The sequence below is a fragment of the Bicyclus anynana genome, chromosome 18 (genome assembly GCF_947172395.1).
Source record: "Bicyclus anynana chromosome 18, ilBicAnyn1.1, whole genome shotgun sequence".
In the NCBI taxonomy this organism is placed as follows: Eukaryota; Metazoa; Arthropoda; class Insecta; order Lepidoptera; family Nymphalidae; genus Bicyclus; species Bicyclus anynana.
In genome coordinates, this window is record NC_069100.1 from 11,573,229 (window position 1) to 11,593,582 (window position 20,354).

At 36.2% G+C, this 20,354-nt stretch overlaps 2 protein-coding genes across 2 annotated transcripts; both read right to left on the reverse strand.

Moving 5' to 3' along the window:
- Nucleotides 1–44: 44 nt before the first annotated feature.
- LOC112050032 (angiotensin-converting enzyme) lies at nt 45–9,882 on the reverse strand. Its single transcript, XM_052886941.1, has 12 exons — nt 9,728–9,882; nt 6,825–7,015; nt 5,713–5,877; nt 4,769–5,145; nt 4,172–4,360; nt 3,714–3,820; nt 2,827–2,975; nt 2,351–2,459; nt 1,787–2,219; nt 1,420–1,564; nt 991–1,146; nt 45–548 (listed from the first exon to the last, which is right to left on the reverse strand). Exons 2-12 carry the CDS (start codon nt 6,977–6,979, stop codon nt 386–388), a joined length of 2,148 nt encoding a protein of 715 aa, XP_052742901.1. The 5' UTR covers nt 6,980–7,015; nt 9,728–9,882; the 3' UTR covers nt 45–385.
- Nucleotides 9,883–12,687: 2,805 nt separating this feature from the next.
- On the reverse strand, nt 12,688–14,500 carry LOC112050034 (U-scoloptoxin(01)-Cw1a-like). The gene is made up of 4 exons (XM_024088158.2): nt 14,346–14,500; nt 13,677–13,846; nt 13,124–13,204; nt 12,688–12,799 (listed from the first exon to the last, which is right to left on the reverse strand). The coding sequence occupies exons 1-4, from the start codon at nt 14,374–14,376 to the stop codon at nt 12,746–12,748; spliced, it is 336 nt and encodes a 111-aa protein (XP_023943926.1). The 5' UTR covers nt 14,377–14,500; the 3' UTR covers nt 12,688–12,745.
- Between the last annotated feature and the right edge of the window lie 5,854 nt (nt 14,501–20,354).

The window sequence follows — 20,354 nt, forward strand, 5'->3', positions numbered from 1 at the left end:
TAGCTTTTTCAAATACCAAATAATACAATATTACGGGGAAACAAAAAAAAAATTGCAAACCTAACTCCTAGGTACTAGCCAGGCAGAAGATGAGACCTAAGACCTCATGGATCTTAGGTGTGCAATGTGCACATATTAATAGATACTACGAATAATTTAATACATACTGGCAATGTACATCTTACGCTAGCATGCCCAGATTTAGACCTTATCTAAAGGGTATAATAGAAGTCAAGCGTTAGTATATTCAAGTAAAAGGTACTTGATCATTTTAACACATTAATTTTATTATTTATAATAATATAACATGAAATTTTAAGCAATAAAATAACAAAGCTCTATAAATAGTATGTACGATTAAACTGAAGAGATTAAAATCAGTTAGCTACCAGCCAATGGGAATGTCGTATTTTACTACCAAACGTGTCAATAATTTGTATAGAGGTTGGTAGTATCTCTTTAGTGACGCCGCACTAATCTCCATTCTTCCGGTAGTTTCTTTCAAAATTTGTTGCCAGTGTTGGGATGATCCTCGAGACATGATATCTCTGAAATTTATATGTTAATGAAAGTTATAGTTAAACAAAATTAAAATAAGTGAAGGGCATGACAAAATCATATTTAAAGTCGGTATAATACGTTTTGTATATCGTTAAAGTGTAAAATTTAATGATAAATAAATGGGGATGATGTCGATGTCAATGTTGCGAATTATGGGATAGGATCAATGTTAAGAGCATTTAAATTCCAACCTTAATCATCTGAATCGATATTCTCAAGCTTCCAGATAATTAATTTTAATATTACGTATGCTACAGTGATATAAGTTCAAACATTCTTCCAAATCTTACAATTTCATGGCCGATAGAACACACATAGTGTAATGATAGAGTGATATCTCTGTGATACCGTAAGGCGTAAGCCCCTGTTAGGTTTTATTTTTCATAGCTTCTTCAATCCAATATTGCCTAAGCTCAGATACAAACTTACTTCAAAATCTTCCCAGCACATTTTGACCCGTATATGTCACATCTGTTAAGTGATATAGTATCTGGAAGTGGCTGTTTCGCATTCCTGTATCCAAACACGGCTGCTTTACAAAGGTTTTCAAAAAGTTGATGCTGTAGGAAACTGCTCAGGAAATATCTACAATGTTGTAAATACACTAGGTATATTATTATGCTTCATGTAACTTTTATATGTGTTTTACTGCAATACTTTACTCTAAACTTAGACTTATATTTAAACATTTTTTTTTTTTGTAAAATGTTACACAATTAAAACAAGCACGTAAACTGAAACAACAAATCAATAATCCTTATGCAAACAATCTTTCTATTTAGTATGTATTTATTAAATATGCTCTTAAGGATTCATAGGGTCCTGTAGAATCTCAATTTGACCGGTACACATACTTACCGTATGTAAGGTGTATTGTCAGATACATGAAACTTAGCACCAATGTCAAAATATTCCTCCTCTCTATGACTAAAGGGTACAATTCCTTGCAACTCTAACGCCATTTTCCAAAACTCTTGATTGAGTGAATCTTTCTCCAAACTACCTGTAAAATGTACATCTCCAAATATATAATGTTGATTTAACTGAATAGTATAAATTTTAAAGTTATCAATATACAGTTTATTTAAAACGACAAATTTAACAGTGTTTTTTTGTATTTTTTTGTCTTATTGAATGTATGGGCGTTCTCTTTGTTTCTCTGTTATATCAAACGTAATAGGAAAAAATTGTATCCCATTCCAAATATTTCTACCTACTTACCAACCTTCAAAATATTTCCACCTGTACTCGTCCATAAGCAACGAAAATGGAATCTGTGGCAATTTATTCAAAGCTTGTTTAAAAATTAATATATCATCAATTGATAATAAGTCCAATATTTCATCATTATCTACACCTTTAGTTAATTTAGCATCATTTGCTTTTATATGATCTTCATAGAAGCCTAAGTTTGTATTATATTTGGGTGTAACTTTCTTATAATTCTCATTAAACGTTGTTGTACTAAGTGTGTTGTGTGTAAATACATCTTCATAACTTTTTGTATTTTCGGTTACTCCAAGTTTATCGTTATGACTCTTATTTGCTATAAACAGTTCAGAGTCGTTGATTAGACGGAGCCTGTGCAAATGTTGTGGTGCCATCACACCATACATAATTGCATCTCCGATGCTTTCGTGGAGAGCAGAATTTGCTTGCTAGAAAAAATAAAATTTTATTTAATAAACTAACAAATACCACTTTATTAAAAATGCCACCCGGTTATAACGGAACTTGAGATTTTCGATGAAAACAAACATAATGCAGATGACTTGGGGAAATTTCTTACTCTAAATATCGCCGGTTGCTTTTCATAAGCCATATAATATTGTATATGTCCCATTTCATGATGGATAACGTAGTAATCTTCAAACGTCATACCTGAGCAATAGAGAAGTCTGAAAAATAATAATGACATTGTTGTATTATTTATAATTAATAAAAGGCTGTTTCAAATCACATATTATTCACAGAGCACTGTACCACAGACTAATTATCATTGATACATACATAGCCATGTTAGCCAGACATTATTATATTAGTACAGATTTAATAACAACAGACATTTTTTTATAGATGTATCTATGTACATACATATAACAGAATCCAGAGATGAGTACAAAAATCTCAAGATTTATAAAAAACATCGTAAACAATAAAGTAGGAAGCTACTTGCTTCAATGTCAAGTTGATTTAATTTTAAACAATATTTTTTTATTTTATTTTATTATTAGATTTTTTAATCATTAATCTGGCAATACTGACCTGAAGTCGCCATTTTTAAACATGTCTGCTGCGGTGCCATGACAGCGTGCCTTTTTATGACTGTCCCGCGTAATTACAGATTCCCGCCAAAAAGTTTTTGTCATAGCTGGCAGACCCATTGATATATAATAATCTTCTGCATGTTTTATCTATACAGATTAGTAAAAACAAGAGCACCAAGGATAAAACTCACACCATTCAAAAATGAAACTTTCCAGTAGGTAACAGGTTAAAATGTATTTTCGAATTTGTTGTTACTAAGTTACGAAACTAACTCTACTATTGCTTTATGAAGCATATTAAAACTGCCAGTCGGCATTACTTTTGACGTGAAAACGTCTTTTAAATCGATGGAGCTGCACACTCGAAAAAAGATGACGTCATGCGTCGTTCCCCCGCTCTAGGGTTGTCAACTTTTTTTACAAGAAATAAAGTATATTCTGGTTTATGAAGAATATTATACAGTATTTTATAAAAACGAACAGTATTTTATTTAGTTCTTATGACGTTGTCACATTCAACTGTCGTCAGTAAACCGACTTTACAGATAACCGATTTTTTTTCAATCGTCCGGTGACAATATTTTAACAATTTTACTAATAAGTTTAACACGTAGGTACAGAAAGACAGCAAAACGGGAATACGGCAAAATATACAGGTTATACATATAGGTACTTTTTGTTGAACAAGAAAATACTTTTAGTGTTTTTCAGATAGCATGGTGCGGTGACATTTCGTTCGTTTTACTCTTCAAAGTTTGCCGCGATTCACGATAATAGTAAGTATTATGAACGTCATAAGGCAACTGTCACCGTACCCATGCTATCTTAAAAACACTTTAAATTACAGTAATCAAAGGCATCTGTTAATAAATAAAATAATCATACCATGTCATCTACAGTCCACCCAAGATTTTTGATTCTATCATCCAAATTAATAACACTAGGCAATATCAGATCTGCCAAAGAATCCCATTGTTGGGACCACAAGTTACCTAAAACCAATTTAAAAAGCATTATAATACTTTATCGTTTTAGTAAGAAATGCATAATAAGGCAGAACCACTGTTCTGCTAGTAGCTTTTCATTATGATTTTCTGTAACACTTGCACATAATTTCGCAATTCACGCATTTTTTTTCTCAATTTTCTAGAGAAATAGTCCCATTATAAAATATACATAAATGTATAAGTTAGTTGCTTTTTCATCCCACAAGTCTTTAACCGATTTGGCTGAATTTAGATGGAGATAGACTGGATACATACGCTGTTGTTATCCTGGAAAAATTCCAGTTTCCGCGATCTTTAAAAAGAACAAAATGGATTAAGGAATGTGTTTATTGATACCTAATAAATGAGCAGGAATAGGGCCTCTCTCGTCCACGACATCGCCATAAACCCTCCGCAGACAGAACCTCACCACACCATGAAGCAGGGCATACAGTGGCTTCACAGCGTTGTACAGCTGCCGACTGACTGAACGGAGGTCTGGTAGTTCCAGCTCGTCACGCCAGGCGTCACCGATGTCTTTATAACCTTGAAATATATAATATTAGGCTGCGTCTTATGCCTCATTGGCAACAATAAATAATTTGACTATAGCTTGGCAAATTCCTTTGTAACACTCCCGACATTTCACACCCACGCAGCTTTCTCCCCGTCGCCCGTATATCATGGCAGTGTCATCAACAACGTTGCCAAGCTATATATTATATAGAAGGAGATCCGAAGGCACCTGTCTCTTATCTATATCTTAATTTCAATAGCAATTCAGCTCGGGAAGTTTGCCTGTGTGATACTGATACGACTAGGCACTTCGCAAGGATATACAGAATAGGCATTAGCCAAGGATACCTAATTACATTATTGATTATTATTCAATCAGAAAAAACTAAACTTGAGATCGAAGGTTTTTCAAATTCTGTAGTGTGCGTAATGACTTACCATTCCTTCTGGCAGCCTTGTTTTCCAAATCAACCAGCCTTTTGTACGGTTCTCTCATCTTCTGGATTTTTTCGCGCCAAACTGACCACAGCCATTCCAAAACTTCTGGCTTCCTCGAAAACTCCATCATCTTTTCAAAATCCTCTTCCCCTTTCAAACATAAAAGGCTATCCTCCACTCTACCGGCCGACATTTTTGCAGAAATAATAGAGTCGTATTCTGTGTGTTCCATATTTAAATACAGTTTAACTTTTGATATATAATTCAAAATGGCGTCCTCTTTCTCTGTCAAATTGGTAGAGTATTTAGAATCGGGTATACACACTTCTACGTTAGAATATATTGATTGTAATTCTTCGTATAAGTTACTCATTTCCCTGCACAAAATCAAATAAAATAACCTTTAATTATCCTCAGAGAATTTATCATATTTACATAGTGCAAGAAAAGAAAATTTGCATTTATTTACCAAGACAAGGTAGATAAGCAAGAATGTTTTCAAAAGATTTATGGTATTTTTGATTTATTAATCATCACCTTCATATTATTCATCATTATCCGATATCCACTGCTGGACAGTCTTGCATGGACTTCCAAACACAACGGTCTCGAGCCGCCACTTGAGCTTTGCGATTCGCAGACTAAGCTCGCAGACCTATGTCAGTGACTTTGATTCGTCTGCGGATCTCCTCATTTCTGATTCGATTACGCAAAGAAACTCCTTTTTAATTTTTCTCGATATTCTCGATAGATTTATTAGATTTTGGGACAACCTCGTATGTATTTTGTGGTTAAAGTCCGATCCCATAATTGTTGTGACACCCGTCTTCCCTCAATGTGAAGGTTCCCACTCCCATGATAACACTTCCCCTATCAGTTGAAGCCGAACCAAATTAGCTCACGAAAGAAACCTAAACAGAACCTCTTTCGTCAATTAAACATACCGAGCCTCTTTAAAATAATATTTTGGTCCTCTACACAGTAAGTAAGCTTGTCTCTCCTGTGTGGTGTTCAACATAAGCCGTTGGTGCATGGCCGACAATGTTCTGCAGGCGTCGTGTTGCCAGGATATCTTTTTGTGCTGGTATTTGGCTGCTCTTTCTGCCAACCTGAAAAGTATTCAACGATTATTGCAAGAATAGTATCATCATCAGTATCAGCTTAATGTAACTGCTCACTATAAGCCAGGCCTCCTAATATGAGAGAGAATATAGGGGAAGAATACAGGTGAGTAGCTACCGCCGTATCGCCAAGCCCCAAACTTCAGGGGCCCTAAAGTGTGGAAGCAGAGGTTTTGTAAAATGTAAAGCACAATCTCTCTTAATTCCTTGCTTAATTAAGCGTGCGCCAAAAAGTTTATAACATCCTCATTTTACATAGATTATGTCATTGTCATACTTATTTTAAGCGAGAAATTTTGTTTTGTTTTTTTTTTTTTTTTTTGGGGGGGGGGGGGCAAGTACAGAAAGTTTTCGGAATTTGCCGCTCGTCTATTAGGGCCACCCAACTAATTTTGATACAGAGCCTCTCCAAGGCAAGCTACGCCACTGATATAGGGCTTACACTCATACTACTATATCAAGTGTCCTTACACTACACACAACTATAAATTTTAAATCGTAATACACACACGTGTTATTTTACCACAATGAAACATCGATACTACATGCGCAGTTTGTATGAACACGATAGATCATGATCATATAGTTTTGTCAAAGGAATAACCTTTAGCGATGCAGGTCTTATAGAAGGTAATTGGTCTTAGACAGTGGCTCCCTGTAACCCGGTTGATGTCCTTAGTCCACCTAGAGGGTCGCCATTTCAGCACCTTCTATCGGCTCTTCGAACTATGTGGCCTGCCCATTGCCACTTCAGCTTCGCGACTCGCTGAGCTATGTTAGTGACTTTCGTTCGTCTGCGGATCTCCTCATTTCTTATTCGATCACGCAGAGAAACTCGCTCCATCGCCCTCTGAGTGACTTTGAACCTTCTAATAATTCTTCAATTAAAAAAAATACTTAATATCTATTGTAAAATAAACAATAACATATCAAACCCTTCTTTGTTAGGTTCAAGCGATGCATCCCACGCTATGTCAGCGCCAATGGAGTTGAAAATCCTTGAATTCTCGTTGATCTCATCGAAGAACTTGTAAATATTATCACAAGAGTGCGTGTTGAAGAACAGCAACCAAAGCAGAAAGATCGCCATAATTCATTCAATTCTCAATACATGTCGAAAATTTGTCTGAAAATATTCCCAATTTTAAACGTTATACGAACGTGGGTTCCGTGCACGGACGTCTAAAATCTTCTGCCTTCCGCCCCAACGGGAGTTTCCGCGCTCGCCTAACCCCTGATGACGTCGGTGAGATCCCATCAAAGTCCACTTAATTTACTCATACTACCCAATACCCCATTTTGTTCTATGTTTCTTATATGAAATTGGCCAGTTTGAGGGCCTGCCGTGTGACGAATATCTTAGTCATCTTGACCAATAATTAGTGTGCGTGGAAAACATTTATGAACTTCTTTTCCTAAGTCGAAGCCTCAGAAGTATACCTGAATGCAATTTCATTGTTTTCCCCAAATTTTCGATAAGACTACGTAAATAATTTCAATAAAAATGAAATTACAATAAAGCAGTTATTTTTTAAAACATTCCTACCTACGTACTACAAAATATGTAATTTCTATTTGAAGCGTATGAAATTCACTTCCTTCAATAACGCCCTTATTGAATTCCTCGTATCCATCGTACCTATATACTAACGACGTCAGCGACTTCGTTCACAATACATACTATATTACGTAACTAGGGACCTACTTACGTACAGTTAAAGCTAAAACAAAAGGGCAACGGACCACAAACTTGAAAATTAACTCAGGTCTGGTCTTGTGGTAGGCTTCGGTCGTGGCTAGTCACCACCCTACAACACCCAACATGTACAGCCAAACGATTTAATGTTCCCGTACGATGCCCCGTAGAAACCATCAGAAGTATGGGTAGAATAAACTTGTACCTCTTACTTCTTAGACTGCATCGTCACTTAACATCAGATGAGATCGCAGTCAAGGGTCAACTTGTCATTTAATAAAAATAAAAAAAAATCTCTAGCGCAATTGGTAGTACTTTTCGTCTCAACAGTTTCTACACGACATACATCATCGTACCGGAACGCTAAATCGCTTGGCGGCACGTCTGTGCCCGCAGGATGGTAACTAGCCACAGCCGTAGCCTCCCACCAGCCTGACCTGGACTAAATAAATAAATCTCACTTTGTAGCCACGTAACATATCTAATAGTAGAAAATCTTTAGGATTTACGGAATAAATGAGGTTGTTATTGATTTGATGATAGTATAATTGATTAATATAAGTTAGTGAATTAGTCGGCAGGGCAAGTAAAAAAGCTTTAAACAAAATAAAGAATAAACAACTCCTGAAAATCAATAAGTATAGATAATTGGAAGCTAATCAGCAAATCAAGTGGCCTGTCAAACTGTGACAGGTTGAGTGCTTTCGCGAGTCCTGACACTTTACGTGATAAGTGGCGATAAGCTTCACAACTAGATAATAATAAACTGAGCCAGGTCTACTTTTTCATTTGATTCATTCTATTATTAGCGGACGCCCGCGACTTCATCCGCGTGGAATTCAGTTTTGCACAAATCCCGCGGGAACCATATTTTTTTCCGGGATGAAAAGTAAGCCTAAGTTTTAAGCCAGAGTAAAATCTATTTCCATTCCAAATTTTAGCCAAATCGCTTCAGTAGCCGCAGCACAAAGGAGGAACAATTATTCACACTTACACACACACTTACTCAGAAACTTTCGCCTTTATAATATTAGTGCGATTTATATTTCCAACGATTCTTTGCTGAAACGCTACAGGCGTGATAAAATAAGTAATTGCCTCGCGAACATTTTAATTTCTAAGAAAGAAAAGTTCAGTATTTCACAGTCCGAGCCAGGACACGAACCCAAGATCTTGTTATCTGAAGAAGAACTTATAAGCTAAGGCGAAGGACAATAGCTCTGCTAATCAACTTTAAACATTTAAAACAATCTACATTTTACATAATATATGAGACCAAACAGAAAATGTAATAGCAGCTTAACTATTATAATAATGAAAGGAAAATAAATGTATGAAAAATTTTCATACATTTTCTCTGCTCTGCTAGTTTTTAAAAAGAAAATTTATTACCTGATTATAATCATATTTTAGGATAGTCTCCAGAAATGCCAGAGGGCAATGGAGCGTAGTATGGTGGCAGTAAAGAAGAGAGACAGAATAAGAAACATTGATATAAGGAAAAAGACCAGAGTTACCGACATTTTAACCAGGATGGACCAGCTTAAGTGGAGATGAACAGGTCATATGCTTCGGGATCCTCAAGAAAAGTGAAGTACCCTTGTCACACAACGGTGCCCTCGCAATGGGAGACGAAAAAAGAGACATAGGTAGACGATGGGAAAACAAGCTGAAGCTTACAGCTGGCAAATTCTGGAGAAGAGTAGCTCTGGACAGGAAGCACTGGCGGGAGCTAGAGGAGGCCTTTGCCATGAGGCACAATGAGATTAAGGACATCGCTTAATTGTACAAAATTATTATTAATGAAGAAAAATTACTATTAATGAAGGCTATTTTATTTATTTATTTATAATCATATTTTTCTTACATATTGAATTAAGCAATAAGAAGCAGGCGTAATCTTACAGAAGTTTATTATTATAATTTATATCAAACAAAATGCATTTTATTTTGCTATTTTAAGCGAAAACCCGACGGCAACAATCCGAACCCTCTACGTAACATTTACTCCGAAACCAATATGGGCACCATCAGGATATGATGACTCTAAATTACTGTTCAGTGTTGAGGAATAGATTTTTCTTCTTTTTTGCATTTACATATGTTCGTGGTACGGAAAAATTATATCACAAATCGACTTACCGAATGAATAAAAAACTGAAAAATGAATCAATAGTAGAAGCCAGAAAACGCAATAGAAAAGATTCTCACTCACACTGCAGGGCGTCAAACACGACTGAATATGAGATTGGACGACGCTACTTTTTATTTACCGGCGCGGCTTTATAACCACCGCAAAAGCTAAGCTATCAGTAAGCTAAGTAACTTTGAATCCTAGAAATTATAAAGAGGAAAACTTTGTTTGTATGTTTGTTTGTTTGTAATGAATAGGCTAAAAAACTACTGGACCGATTTAAAAATTCTTTCACCATTCGAAACTACATTATCCACAAGTAACATAGGCTAAATTTTATTTTGGAAAAAAATAGGGTTCCGTAAGATATTTGGGTTTTTCGGACACAAGGTGTAAAAAATCAACCAGAAAAGTATTTATTTTGCGTACGCTGACTAAACTATAAAAGATAGAACCATAAAATGTTCTAATTCATTGTAGATCTTATAAATATCTACAAAAAAGTCCGCGACACACTATACCTATCTATGTCGAGTGAGGCAATTTTTTTATTTAAAAAATTTATTTTTTTTGGACTACATTTAAACGCATTTATTTTACTCATGCTATTAAAATAATAAACTAAGTACAATTTATGTAGATAATATTTGGTCTTTAAATAATTAAAATTGGACGTTTAGTTTTGAAGTTATGGCGAAATTAAAATATTATGTTTTTTGCTGCACGGCCCGTTGCGAAGTGGGCGTTACCAATACGAGGGTGCGTAAGGTATATTTATGAAACGTTAGGTAGGGTAGGAATAGGGTAGGGTATTGGTAGGGGTAGGTAGGGATAGGGTAGGGGTAGGGTAGGAGTAGTTGAAAATTTACAACGAGTTTCACGCGGACGAAGTCGCGGGCGTTCGCTAGTACCTGATATAGTGCTAGTCGATCGATCAGTACGCCGAGCAATATAATTGTTCACTGCTCCTGCTCTTGTTCACGTGACGATAATCTCAAAATCAAAATACTTGGAACTTGTGGAACTTCCTTATTAGATTACCACCATGTGAAATATTGAGTCAACCATTATTGTTCCAATATTATTGTCTTAAAGTGACAAGTTTCCACAGACACCTTAGGAAAGTTTCACTCGGTACGGGAATCAAGAATCGGATACAGAAGGCAGTAGGTAGTCCGTCAGATGGCACGTAAAGCTTCCTCGATCTGGATCTGGGTGTTTGGGCACTAAAAAACCCTGCAAGCGGATAAGCAGATTTCTTATAATCTATTCTGTTATTATAAAAAGGTAGTTTTTTATAACGAGAGGGAGAGACAGATTCGTATCAGTCTACCTCCCCAACTTACCTTTCCGATGAGAACTTTACAAATTGACCAACGAGGTTTTAACAATCAATAAACGACGGTAACTGTAGAGGTAACGGTGGCAACGTGACCCCCGAATATATATTTGCCCCCTCTGAAATTAGTGTAATTTTAGTGCGACGGTATCCGTACACAATAATAACACGGTAGGTCATCTCCGATCGAATGATCTGCATGGGGCCTCGAAGCTATGCCTCCTTTCTCTTCCTTCGGCTTTCCTTCTCCTTTCGGCGTATGGCACGATAACATATGAGTAGATTAATTAATACTCAACAATGGGATACTCATCAGGATTTTTTTTAACAAATACTTGCACTATGGATGGCAGTGTATTTAAAATTTTCGCATCCATATTATTTACTACCTAGCTTGAAGGCAAAATCTAATATTATATCTCCGGTAACGTACTGGAACTCTTTCCCCGAGGGGTGGATAAAGCGCGTCCATCTTAATTCAGCGAGCAGTGCGATGGTGTTTCTTTATTTATTTCTTTGTTCTCACACTTTATTGCTTTGGCTTAAGGTCGGCCACAGTTTAGTCATCAAACAGTAGTTCAAAACGACGACGAAAAATGTTCACTTGATGAATAACATCACCTCAATAGTTCCACGGTAAAAAGGCTGAGCTCACACCGACAGGTTAGAGATTCAATCACCGTCCGCTGGATTATTGTTGGACCCACTTATAATTCTGACACAGTCTTCCCGACTAATTGGAGGGGTACAGGAAACTTATGAATAAGCCAAACATTCTTCTAAAGAACATTAATTACCCTACGCAGTCGGGTCTATGTAATAATTTTACTCTAAAAACGCAGTCGGGTAAAAATTCATTGCATATAATCACTCAATCAAAGATGCGGGGGTTTCAGGACATACCGTTGCGACAGAGGAGCGAGCAATAGACTCATTTTTAGGCGCGTCGCTCTCCATCCATCTGTCATCATATACTCTGTGCCGGAGAGTGAGTACTTCAAATGCCAAGAATGAGTTCAATATAACAGCAAGTTCTAATTTTAATTTAGCATTTCAGATTTGACTTACACATAGGTAACTAACAAGGAAAGTTCAATAAAAGCTTCTAAAAATTGATAGTTAACTGTCTGAACTGTGTGATAAGCAAGCGGTGGTCCAAATCTCAAATTAGTACTTGGCTTTGCTATTTTTACTAGATAAATAAAGTAAGATTTCATTACGTTATTAAACTCCGGCGTGGAAATGATGGCTCGCAAGTAAGTGGGTTCAACTCCCAGCTAGATTACAACAAATAGACATAAAAATAGCCATTACCCATGTTGTACGTGGTAGCAAAGAACAGAAATTGGTTAGGTTAGGGACTTCCTTAACTTCGCTGTGCGAAGCAAGAACACCCAAAATGCTTCGTACGTAGTAGTCATGTACGTTGACCTTCGACCAGTCTAAATAGTCAAAGCCGTTGGATGTCCCTTGGATTTGTGCGAAGAATTAAATGCATTTTTGCATAAAATTTATTTTTGCAAAGTAGAATAAAGTAATTTGCATAAAAATACATTTATTTCTACTCATATTTTATTATTTTACTATGCTTTGACCGATTTCCAAAAAGGAATTCAGAAATAAAAATCATTTTTGCAGGAACGTGATTTGTCATAAAATATATTATTTATAAATTTATTACTAATATCTACAAGTCTTCATAGGGAGATCCGCAGCGTACATTGTAGAAATGGTCGCATACCTGGAAAGTTAAAACCCCATATCAAAATCCTTTAAACGAGCAATTATTGTATTTTTTTTTTGTTATCAGTATAAAAAGACGATGCAGTCGAAGATGGAAGTAAGCTTTCTTGGAAGAGGTACAAAGGACATGTCCCAATTTTGTATGGATGCTGGGTCTTTATTCCGTGTATCAACTAAGCAGAACAAATTATTTTTATCTTAAAAGAACAAAAAATATAGGGCTTAAAACCCAAAATGAAAAAAAATGGGGAAGATCTTGGTACCACAGGCTCTCGTCCTATAGACCAACGACGTGAATAAAATAAAAAAAAAATATAGTCACCTGAAACTGCTCGTTGAACAAGGTTCCATTGGTGCAAAGGTCCGTGCTTACTACGTGTTGATGCCAACAGAAGTGATATGCCTGAAATTAAGTTTCACATATAACGACATTATCTTCTTCTTCTTCTATACTCATAAAAAGCTGTAGAGAGGTCAATTCTGTACATGAAATATATTTCCAAAATAACTATCAGGGGGTGATTAGTGATCGAGGCTGATGCCAAAAATGCTATCAGTAAAATTTTTGTCTGTCTGTCTGTCTGTCTGTATGTTCGTTATAGAAACAAAACTACTTGACGGATTTTAATGAAACTAGGTATTTGTGAAAAACTGAATTCCATACGGACGAAGTCGCGGGCGTCCGCTAGTTATATTATATACGGCTTATACATATAATATGAAACGCTATTAAATAATTATAAATAAAACGTACTCTTTCGATTTCGGGACCTTTGAATTGAGTTGAAACCGCGTAGTTCCCGTTCCCGTAAGAATACGGGGACAAAGTTTAATAGTATAAAAAAGAAAAAAAATGCAGTGTGAATACAGAATACCTGACATCCACTGTCGACGTCAGCATAATACCCCCTACTGCGACCCTGGCAGCTGAAGGGGGTAGGGGGCGGCTTTTGGAACACGGGGTACAGGGGCGGGTCGTGGGGTAAATGCAATACGTGGTAGTACGCGAAGTCCTGTGGGTGCTGGCACAAAACCGCCACTGTCGCTGTAATTTGTTTTTTTTTTTTATTAACACCATAATAAAAAAAACCATATTTATTATTAGTTTTTTTTTACGGCTTCCATGGCGCAATGGTGTGTGCGTTCGATTTACAAAACGGAGGTGCTGGGTTCCATCCCCGGCTGGGTTGATTGAGGTTTTCTTAATTTATCCAGGTCTGGCTGGTGGGAGGTTACGAACTCAGCTGATTACCTATTCACTAATTTGATCTTTAGAACTTATTAAAATAAACTAAACATCAAATCAACTGAGAAATGTCATCTATCTACTGTATGATAAACACGCAGGGTTGTCTATAAAATCTCAATTTCGTATATGTCAACTAACATACGTCAATGTTAGTGAATTAGCCTGCTGATGTTAAGTGACAATGCTATCAAAATTTATCAAAGTAAGTAAAAAAAACATGAGCACTTTTTAGAAGTCCGGGAAGGTGAATTATTAAAGTCTGTTCAAAAATAATTAAATAAAAATACTAGCTTACCCAGCAAAAACACTGCTATACCTTTCAACATACTTAATATATTAAATTTAAATTATAACTAATAAATAAATAAATAATTTAAATTAAATTAAATAAATAAACGCACACAAGCGGCTCGCCTGCTGCGATCGATTTAACTAAATCAATTAAACTACCTTTTAAAGTTTAGAATGTAGTTATCATGTATGTTATATCGATATGTGGACGAGTTTATGCAACCAGTGACAATGAATTCATTAAGCTATCAATAGTCAATAGTGAATATTCATTTATTTCATTAAACTTAGTTTAATAGCACTTCAGGTATGAATATTATAAAATAATGGTGACAATAATTAGTCGAAAACTTAAACTTACGAGGGTTCCAAGCGCGCCTTGGTCTGAGTATCTGTTATGCTTTCTTTTGCACACAAGTCAAAATGACATTTTTTTTTATTTCATCGACAAGTCGACTGACTGACGACAGGATATCACCTGGTGTGATTCCGCTATTTTATACTCGTCGATGTAATATTAACCTATAACAAGTTTCATTAGAATTTTAACTTTATTTCTATGGGATGCCAAAACTAAAATTACACTAACTACGTAGTTGCCATGGAAATGAGCGATGTCACATCGCTGTAACTTTGCAGAATTTGCTGATGGTAAGTGTAAATTCAGTTTAGAGGGTTACTTGGAAGATTTAGTTTATTCTTACCATACCTCTCACGATTTCTACCCGGCATCATACCGGTACGCTAAATCGCTCGGAGGTAGCGGTAGGTTACGTACGTCTAGATACGTCTTTGCGAGTAGGTAGGTACGGATAAAATAGTATACAAGTTTTTGTTTATAATATAAATACAAAATGATCTTTTTAACATAAAAATACAACCGACTTCAACTTTCATGAAAATGTAATGGAACCAATCTGGAAGTATACCTACTCTTTCAAACAAAAAAAGAATTTTCAAAATTGGTTTATAAATGACGAAGTTATAAGGTAACAAACATAAAAAAACATATGCATCGAATTGAGAACATATATACTTAGGTACGTATAGAAAACCATCAACTTCCGGGCAATGCAAAGTCAAAAACCATTAGGATTTATGTATTAGGTACCTTCTCTACGCCTAATGCGGTTGTCATTTTTAACCGACTTCCAAAAAGGAGGAGGTTCTACGTTCGGCTGTATGTATGTTTTTTTTTTTTTTTTTTTTTTTTTTTTTATGTATGTCCAGCGATAATTCCGTCAATTATGGACCGATTTTGAAAATTATTTTTTTTGTTTTGTAGGGTTTACTTCCAGGGTGGTCCCATTTTTTTCATGTCAGGATCTGATGATGGCATCCTGGAGAAATTGAGGGGAACTTTCAAAAGTTGTAGAGACGGCTAGTACGTTTGTTAGTGTTTTCATAAGGTATTTTAAACCACTACAACTTTATGAAGGTTTGGAGTTGGTCTGATGATGGAGCCGAAACACAGACGATGGAACTCGTCAAGGATTTACAGCAGTCACCTTTTGTTTGGGGTTGATTAATTTGTATTGATGAGTACTTTCCACCTATATGGGTTGTGACTGTATTAAGGGTCTGGTGATGAAGACGAGGGACAGCGAAGAGAACTCCTCGACGGTTCACAGTAGCTACCTTGTGTTTGGACTTGATAAATTTGTATTGATGAGAACTTACCACCTAGATGGATTGTGACCATATTAAGGGTCTGATGATGAAGACGAGGGACAGTGAAGAGTACTCCTCGACGGTTCACAGTAGCTACCTTGTGTTTGGACTTGATAAATTTGTATTGATGAGAACTTTCCACCTAGATGGATTGCGACTGTATTAAGGGTCTGGTGATAAAGACGAAGCACAGTGAAGAGAACTGCTCGACGGCTCACAGTAGCTAGCTACCTTGTGTTTGGACTTGATAATTTTGTATTGATAAGAACTTTCCACTTAGATAGGTTGTGACTGTACACACGCAGTGGGTATGCTAACACTAAAAATAAAAAAATAAAAATTTTAATAAAAAAAATTCAACCGACTTCCAACTCAAAAAATAACTTTAACTAAAAAGCAAAAAATAACATCCTACCTATGTGCTACCTTCTGATCAGTTTGAAGGCGGTGCCAAGCCAGTGTCGTGTTTTAATTAAAGCTGTTTCTGGAATAACCACAGAAATTTTGTAGTTTAAACGTATTTAATTAAAACATCACTGGCTTGGCAACGCCTTCAAACTGATCAGAAGGTAGCACATAGGTAGGATGTTATTTTTTGCTTTTTAGTTAAAGTTATTTTTTGAGTTGGAAGTCGGTTGAATTTTTTTTATTAAAATTTTTATTGCATAATGCCATTCATAAGACCAACATATCAATTTTCGCATTACGAAGGTCAGTTTTGAATTAGACCTTAAAGATATCACATATCGTCCTTTCATGACAGTTAAAGGTGCCTTACATGCTCGAGCATGCTCGATACGTTTACTTGATAGGTACTTACGTATTTGTAAGGTTGCAAACGGCCGAATGTCAAAAGTATTCCAAGATTTAAAAAAATATATTTAAAAGTAGGATACTAAGAGAGAGAGAGAGAGCAGCATCCGGGAAACTTCGCGTTATCTTTATCATCCAAAATTCCTCAGTGCCTGAAGACAAGTCTTCGAACAGTGCGTGTTCCCAGTGATGACCTATGGTTGACCCAGACTTGGTCGCTAACTATGGGCTACTCATAAGAAGGCTCAGAGTCACACAGCGGGGGAAGAACGAGCTATGCTAGGAGTATCTCTGCGTGATCGAATCAGAATTGAGGAGGTCCTCAGAAGAATGAAAGTCACCGACATAGCTCAACGAGTCTCGAAGCTGAAGTGGCAAAGGGCGGAGCACATAGTTCGAAGAGCCGATAGACGTTGTGGTACCAAGGTGCTGGAATGGCGACCCCGCACTAGAAAACGCAGTGTTGGTCGACCCCCCCACCAGGTGGACTGGCGACATCAAGCGAGTCGCAGAGATTCGCTGGAGGCGGCTCAGGATCGTGATTTTTGGAAGTCCCTACAAAAGGCCTATGTCTTGCAGTGGACGTCCATCAGCTGATATGATGATGATGATGATGATGATGATGATGATGATGATGAGAGAAAGCAAGATTTCAACGGCATACCGACTTGGCTCTACATGCTAAGTTCAGAAAGGTCTTTGTCTAAACTCTAAACTAATATTATAAAGGGGTTAGATTTGAGTTTTTGATTGTATGTTTGTTGCCATTTAAACTACTGAACCGATTTTAAAAATACTTACACTAATGGAGAGCTGCATTATGAAAGAGTAACATAGGCAATTTAACTTCACACTAAGATCAACAGGAGAACAGCATCAATGAAAAATGTGCCATAACCCGGAAGATCAAAAAAGATCTTACACCTAACACTTTATGATTTGTAAGGTTTATTAAAAAAATATTTAATATAAGTAGGTATCTAAACTACTTTTTATATAAATCAATTTGTCGTTATTAAGCATGCTTAGCCTAATAAATCGTAAGTATGTACCTATATATATACAAGTACCTAATACTTGGGTTGGTACTCTCGTTCTGAGGAGATCTACTATACCGATTTGGTATAACGTCTATAATACATACTTGCTTGCCATCACACGGTACCTAATTAAGAGACTATACGACTTTCAGAAACACGAGTGCCTATAGCTAACATCCATAGCATAGGGTGCACTTCTTAGATACATTAATGCCCTGCCTACACTGAGGACTCATTACGAAGCTTATTAAGAAAACTTAATACGAACACACACACTAATACAGACTTGGAGAAGCAATTTTCCATTTTTACCCGACTACGGCTAAGCCAAAAGGATGTGTAATGATTTTGGTAGTCTATGTATGTATGTCTACCACCGAGGTTCTTGCCAGAATCTTGTACATATGTTTTTTGTGCCAGAATACACAAAAAGAATGAACTTGTTAAAACCATCAATCAACGGAAAATATCGTACCTAGGGCATATTTTGCGACACGATAGATACCGATTTCTTCTAACCATCATGATGGGCAAGATTACAGGCAAAAGAGGAAGAAGAAAGACGTCCCTGGCTAAGAAACATAAGGGAGTGAACTGGCATAATGACAGTCGAAGAACTTTTCCGCCTAGCCATGGACAAGGAAAACTTTAGAAAGCTGACCGTCGACCTTCAGTAACGGAGATGCACTCTAAGAAGAACGAGAAGAGTTTCAGACACGATAATTCGGGTAACGTACCCGGGATTGATAAGAAAGGCTTATTACCACTAAACAAACACGGTCATTCGCATCATAGTGAAAGGTTGCATGCCAAAGCGAGGCCGAACATGGATTTTTAAATATTTTTCATAGCCAGCAATCGGTCAAGCGCGGGTTATTTTAAGGTCAACTCATTAAATTAGGGCTGAGACCCATCAAAGATTTTAAACTAATTTTATAAAATAACGTTGATGCCCATAGATTTACCGGTAGCGGAAAATTCGGATATTCGGACGTAGTTCTTATAATATGTCGCATGCAGTACCTACCAAGAGTGTAAACTGCCAGAAATCGTCATGTTACGAAAAAGTCTTAGATACACATTTTTTTAAAAATCAGTCGAGTACTAGGAATTTGAGTTTATTATGCTAATTGACACTTTTTTTTAATGGTCTTAAATTATTCATTATCGTTCTACTCTGATTATCTTAAAAAAAAATATCTCGTTTGTGAGCTTAAGGTTGAATTTGCAAATGTGACTACTTGAATTGAGTGCCCAGAAGTTGTGTTTGGCATTCATTGAGTGGGGACGTTTTTTGGTCGCTCATTGTGCATTCACTTTTTAATAGGAGATCGATGATTATGACACAATATAATTGTGCATTATTGGATTATTAAATTCAGGTCACTTTTTGCGGTGGTTTTTAAGGCACGTAACTTGTTCGTAGTATAAAATATTGTAGCGTGTACATTGTACACCTATGATTTTATCGACAACCATACTTTTAACAAAGCTATGCTGCTCGCCAACGCTGTTTTATTTAAATATACGGACACATTCATTATGTTAAATAGAGGTCAATGGTCACCGATAGTAATTATAATATTGAGATATAGATCAATTGACATGTGGCTGGAGGTCGTACTCGTATGATCTATCAATATCGACTTTTCTATTTTGAAAACCTATTAAATAATACCTAATCGATATTCAAATCTAACTTGAAGAGTTTGAAGTCAGACAAACAAAGAAATTTTTTCATTCAATTTTAAAATACTAACAGAAGCCACGCGGTTTTGCCCTTTTGCGTGGGAATACGGGGATAAATCATCATTGTGATGGTGAATGTTTTCCATCGATCAAGTTTGAATCGGCTCAGTAGTTTCAGAGCCTATTGCAAACAAAGAAACGAACAAACAAATTCTGAAGGGTAGTTCAATATTATCCGTATTGTTGTGTCACAATAATCCTCAGACCAATTCTATATGGACTTGTATCGTAACCCAAATTCACCAACAAAATTATCTTTCTTTTTTTGAGGGGGACGAAGTAAACTCGCACATCATTACATATTTTGTGTCCTTACACTACATATACACGCTAATATGATTTGCAATACACATTTTCAGGGAGTTCTTTACACGACAAAAACGATTACAACAATGAAATTTCGATTTTATAGAATCAGTTTTTTTTTTTATACGCGTTAGATCATTGATAATCTTGATCTTTGACAGAGGGGTAACGTCTAGCGAGGCAGGTCCCTATATAAATCGTATATAAATCGTATATGTATATAGTAAAAATTCGAAAACTGTGTTGTCACAGAATCTATATTCTTTGCACAGAACACTTGCAGAAGAGAATGTCAAATAACACTTAAGACATGGCTGTATGGTGTAATACTTTTGCCTTTTTCTTACGGGAAAGAATAAAGAAAAAAAAGAATGTCAATTTATTGTCAATGTCAACATATAAGACGTATGAACTTTTCATGTAAATTATCAATG

Excerpts from the sequence above, each read along its gene's own strand:
- LOC112050032 (XM_052886941.1), bottom strand. The coding sequence starts at position 6,979 with ATGGCGATCTTTCTGCTTTGGTTGCTGTTCTTCAACACGCACTCTTGT. Across the intron at positions 5,146-5,712 it reads TATTATTTTAAAGAGGCTCG|GGAAATGAGTAACTTATACG; the intron begins GTATGTTTAATT and ends GATTTTGTGCAG. Across the intron at positions 549-990 it reads TGTGCTGGGAAGATTTTGAA|AGATATCATGTCTCGAGGAT; the intron begins GTAAGTTTGTAT and ends TATAAATTTCAG.
- LOC112050034 (XM_024088158.2), bottom strand. The coding sequence starts at position 14,376 with ATGTTGAAAGGTATAGCAGTGTTTTTGCTGG. Across the intron at positions 13,205-13,676 it reads ACGTCGACAGTGGATGTCAG|GCATATCACTTCTGTTGGCA; the intron begins GTATTCTGTATT and ends ACTTAATTTCAG. Across the intron at positions 12,800-13,123 it reads TGTTCAACGAGCAGTTTCAG|GTATGCGACCATTTCTACAA; the intron begins GTGACTATATTT and ends TTAACTTTCCAG.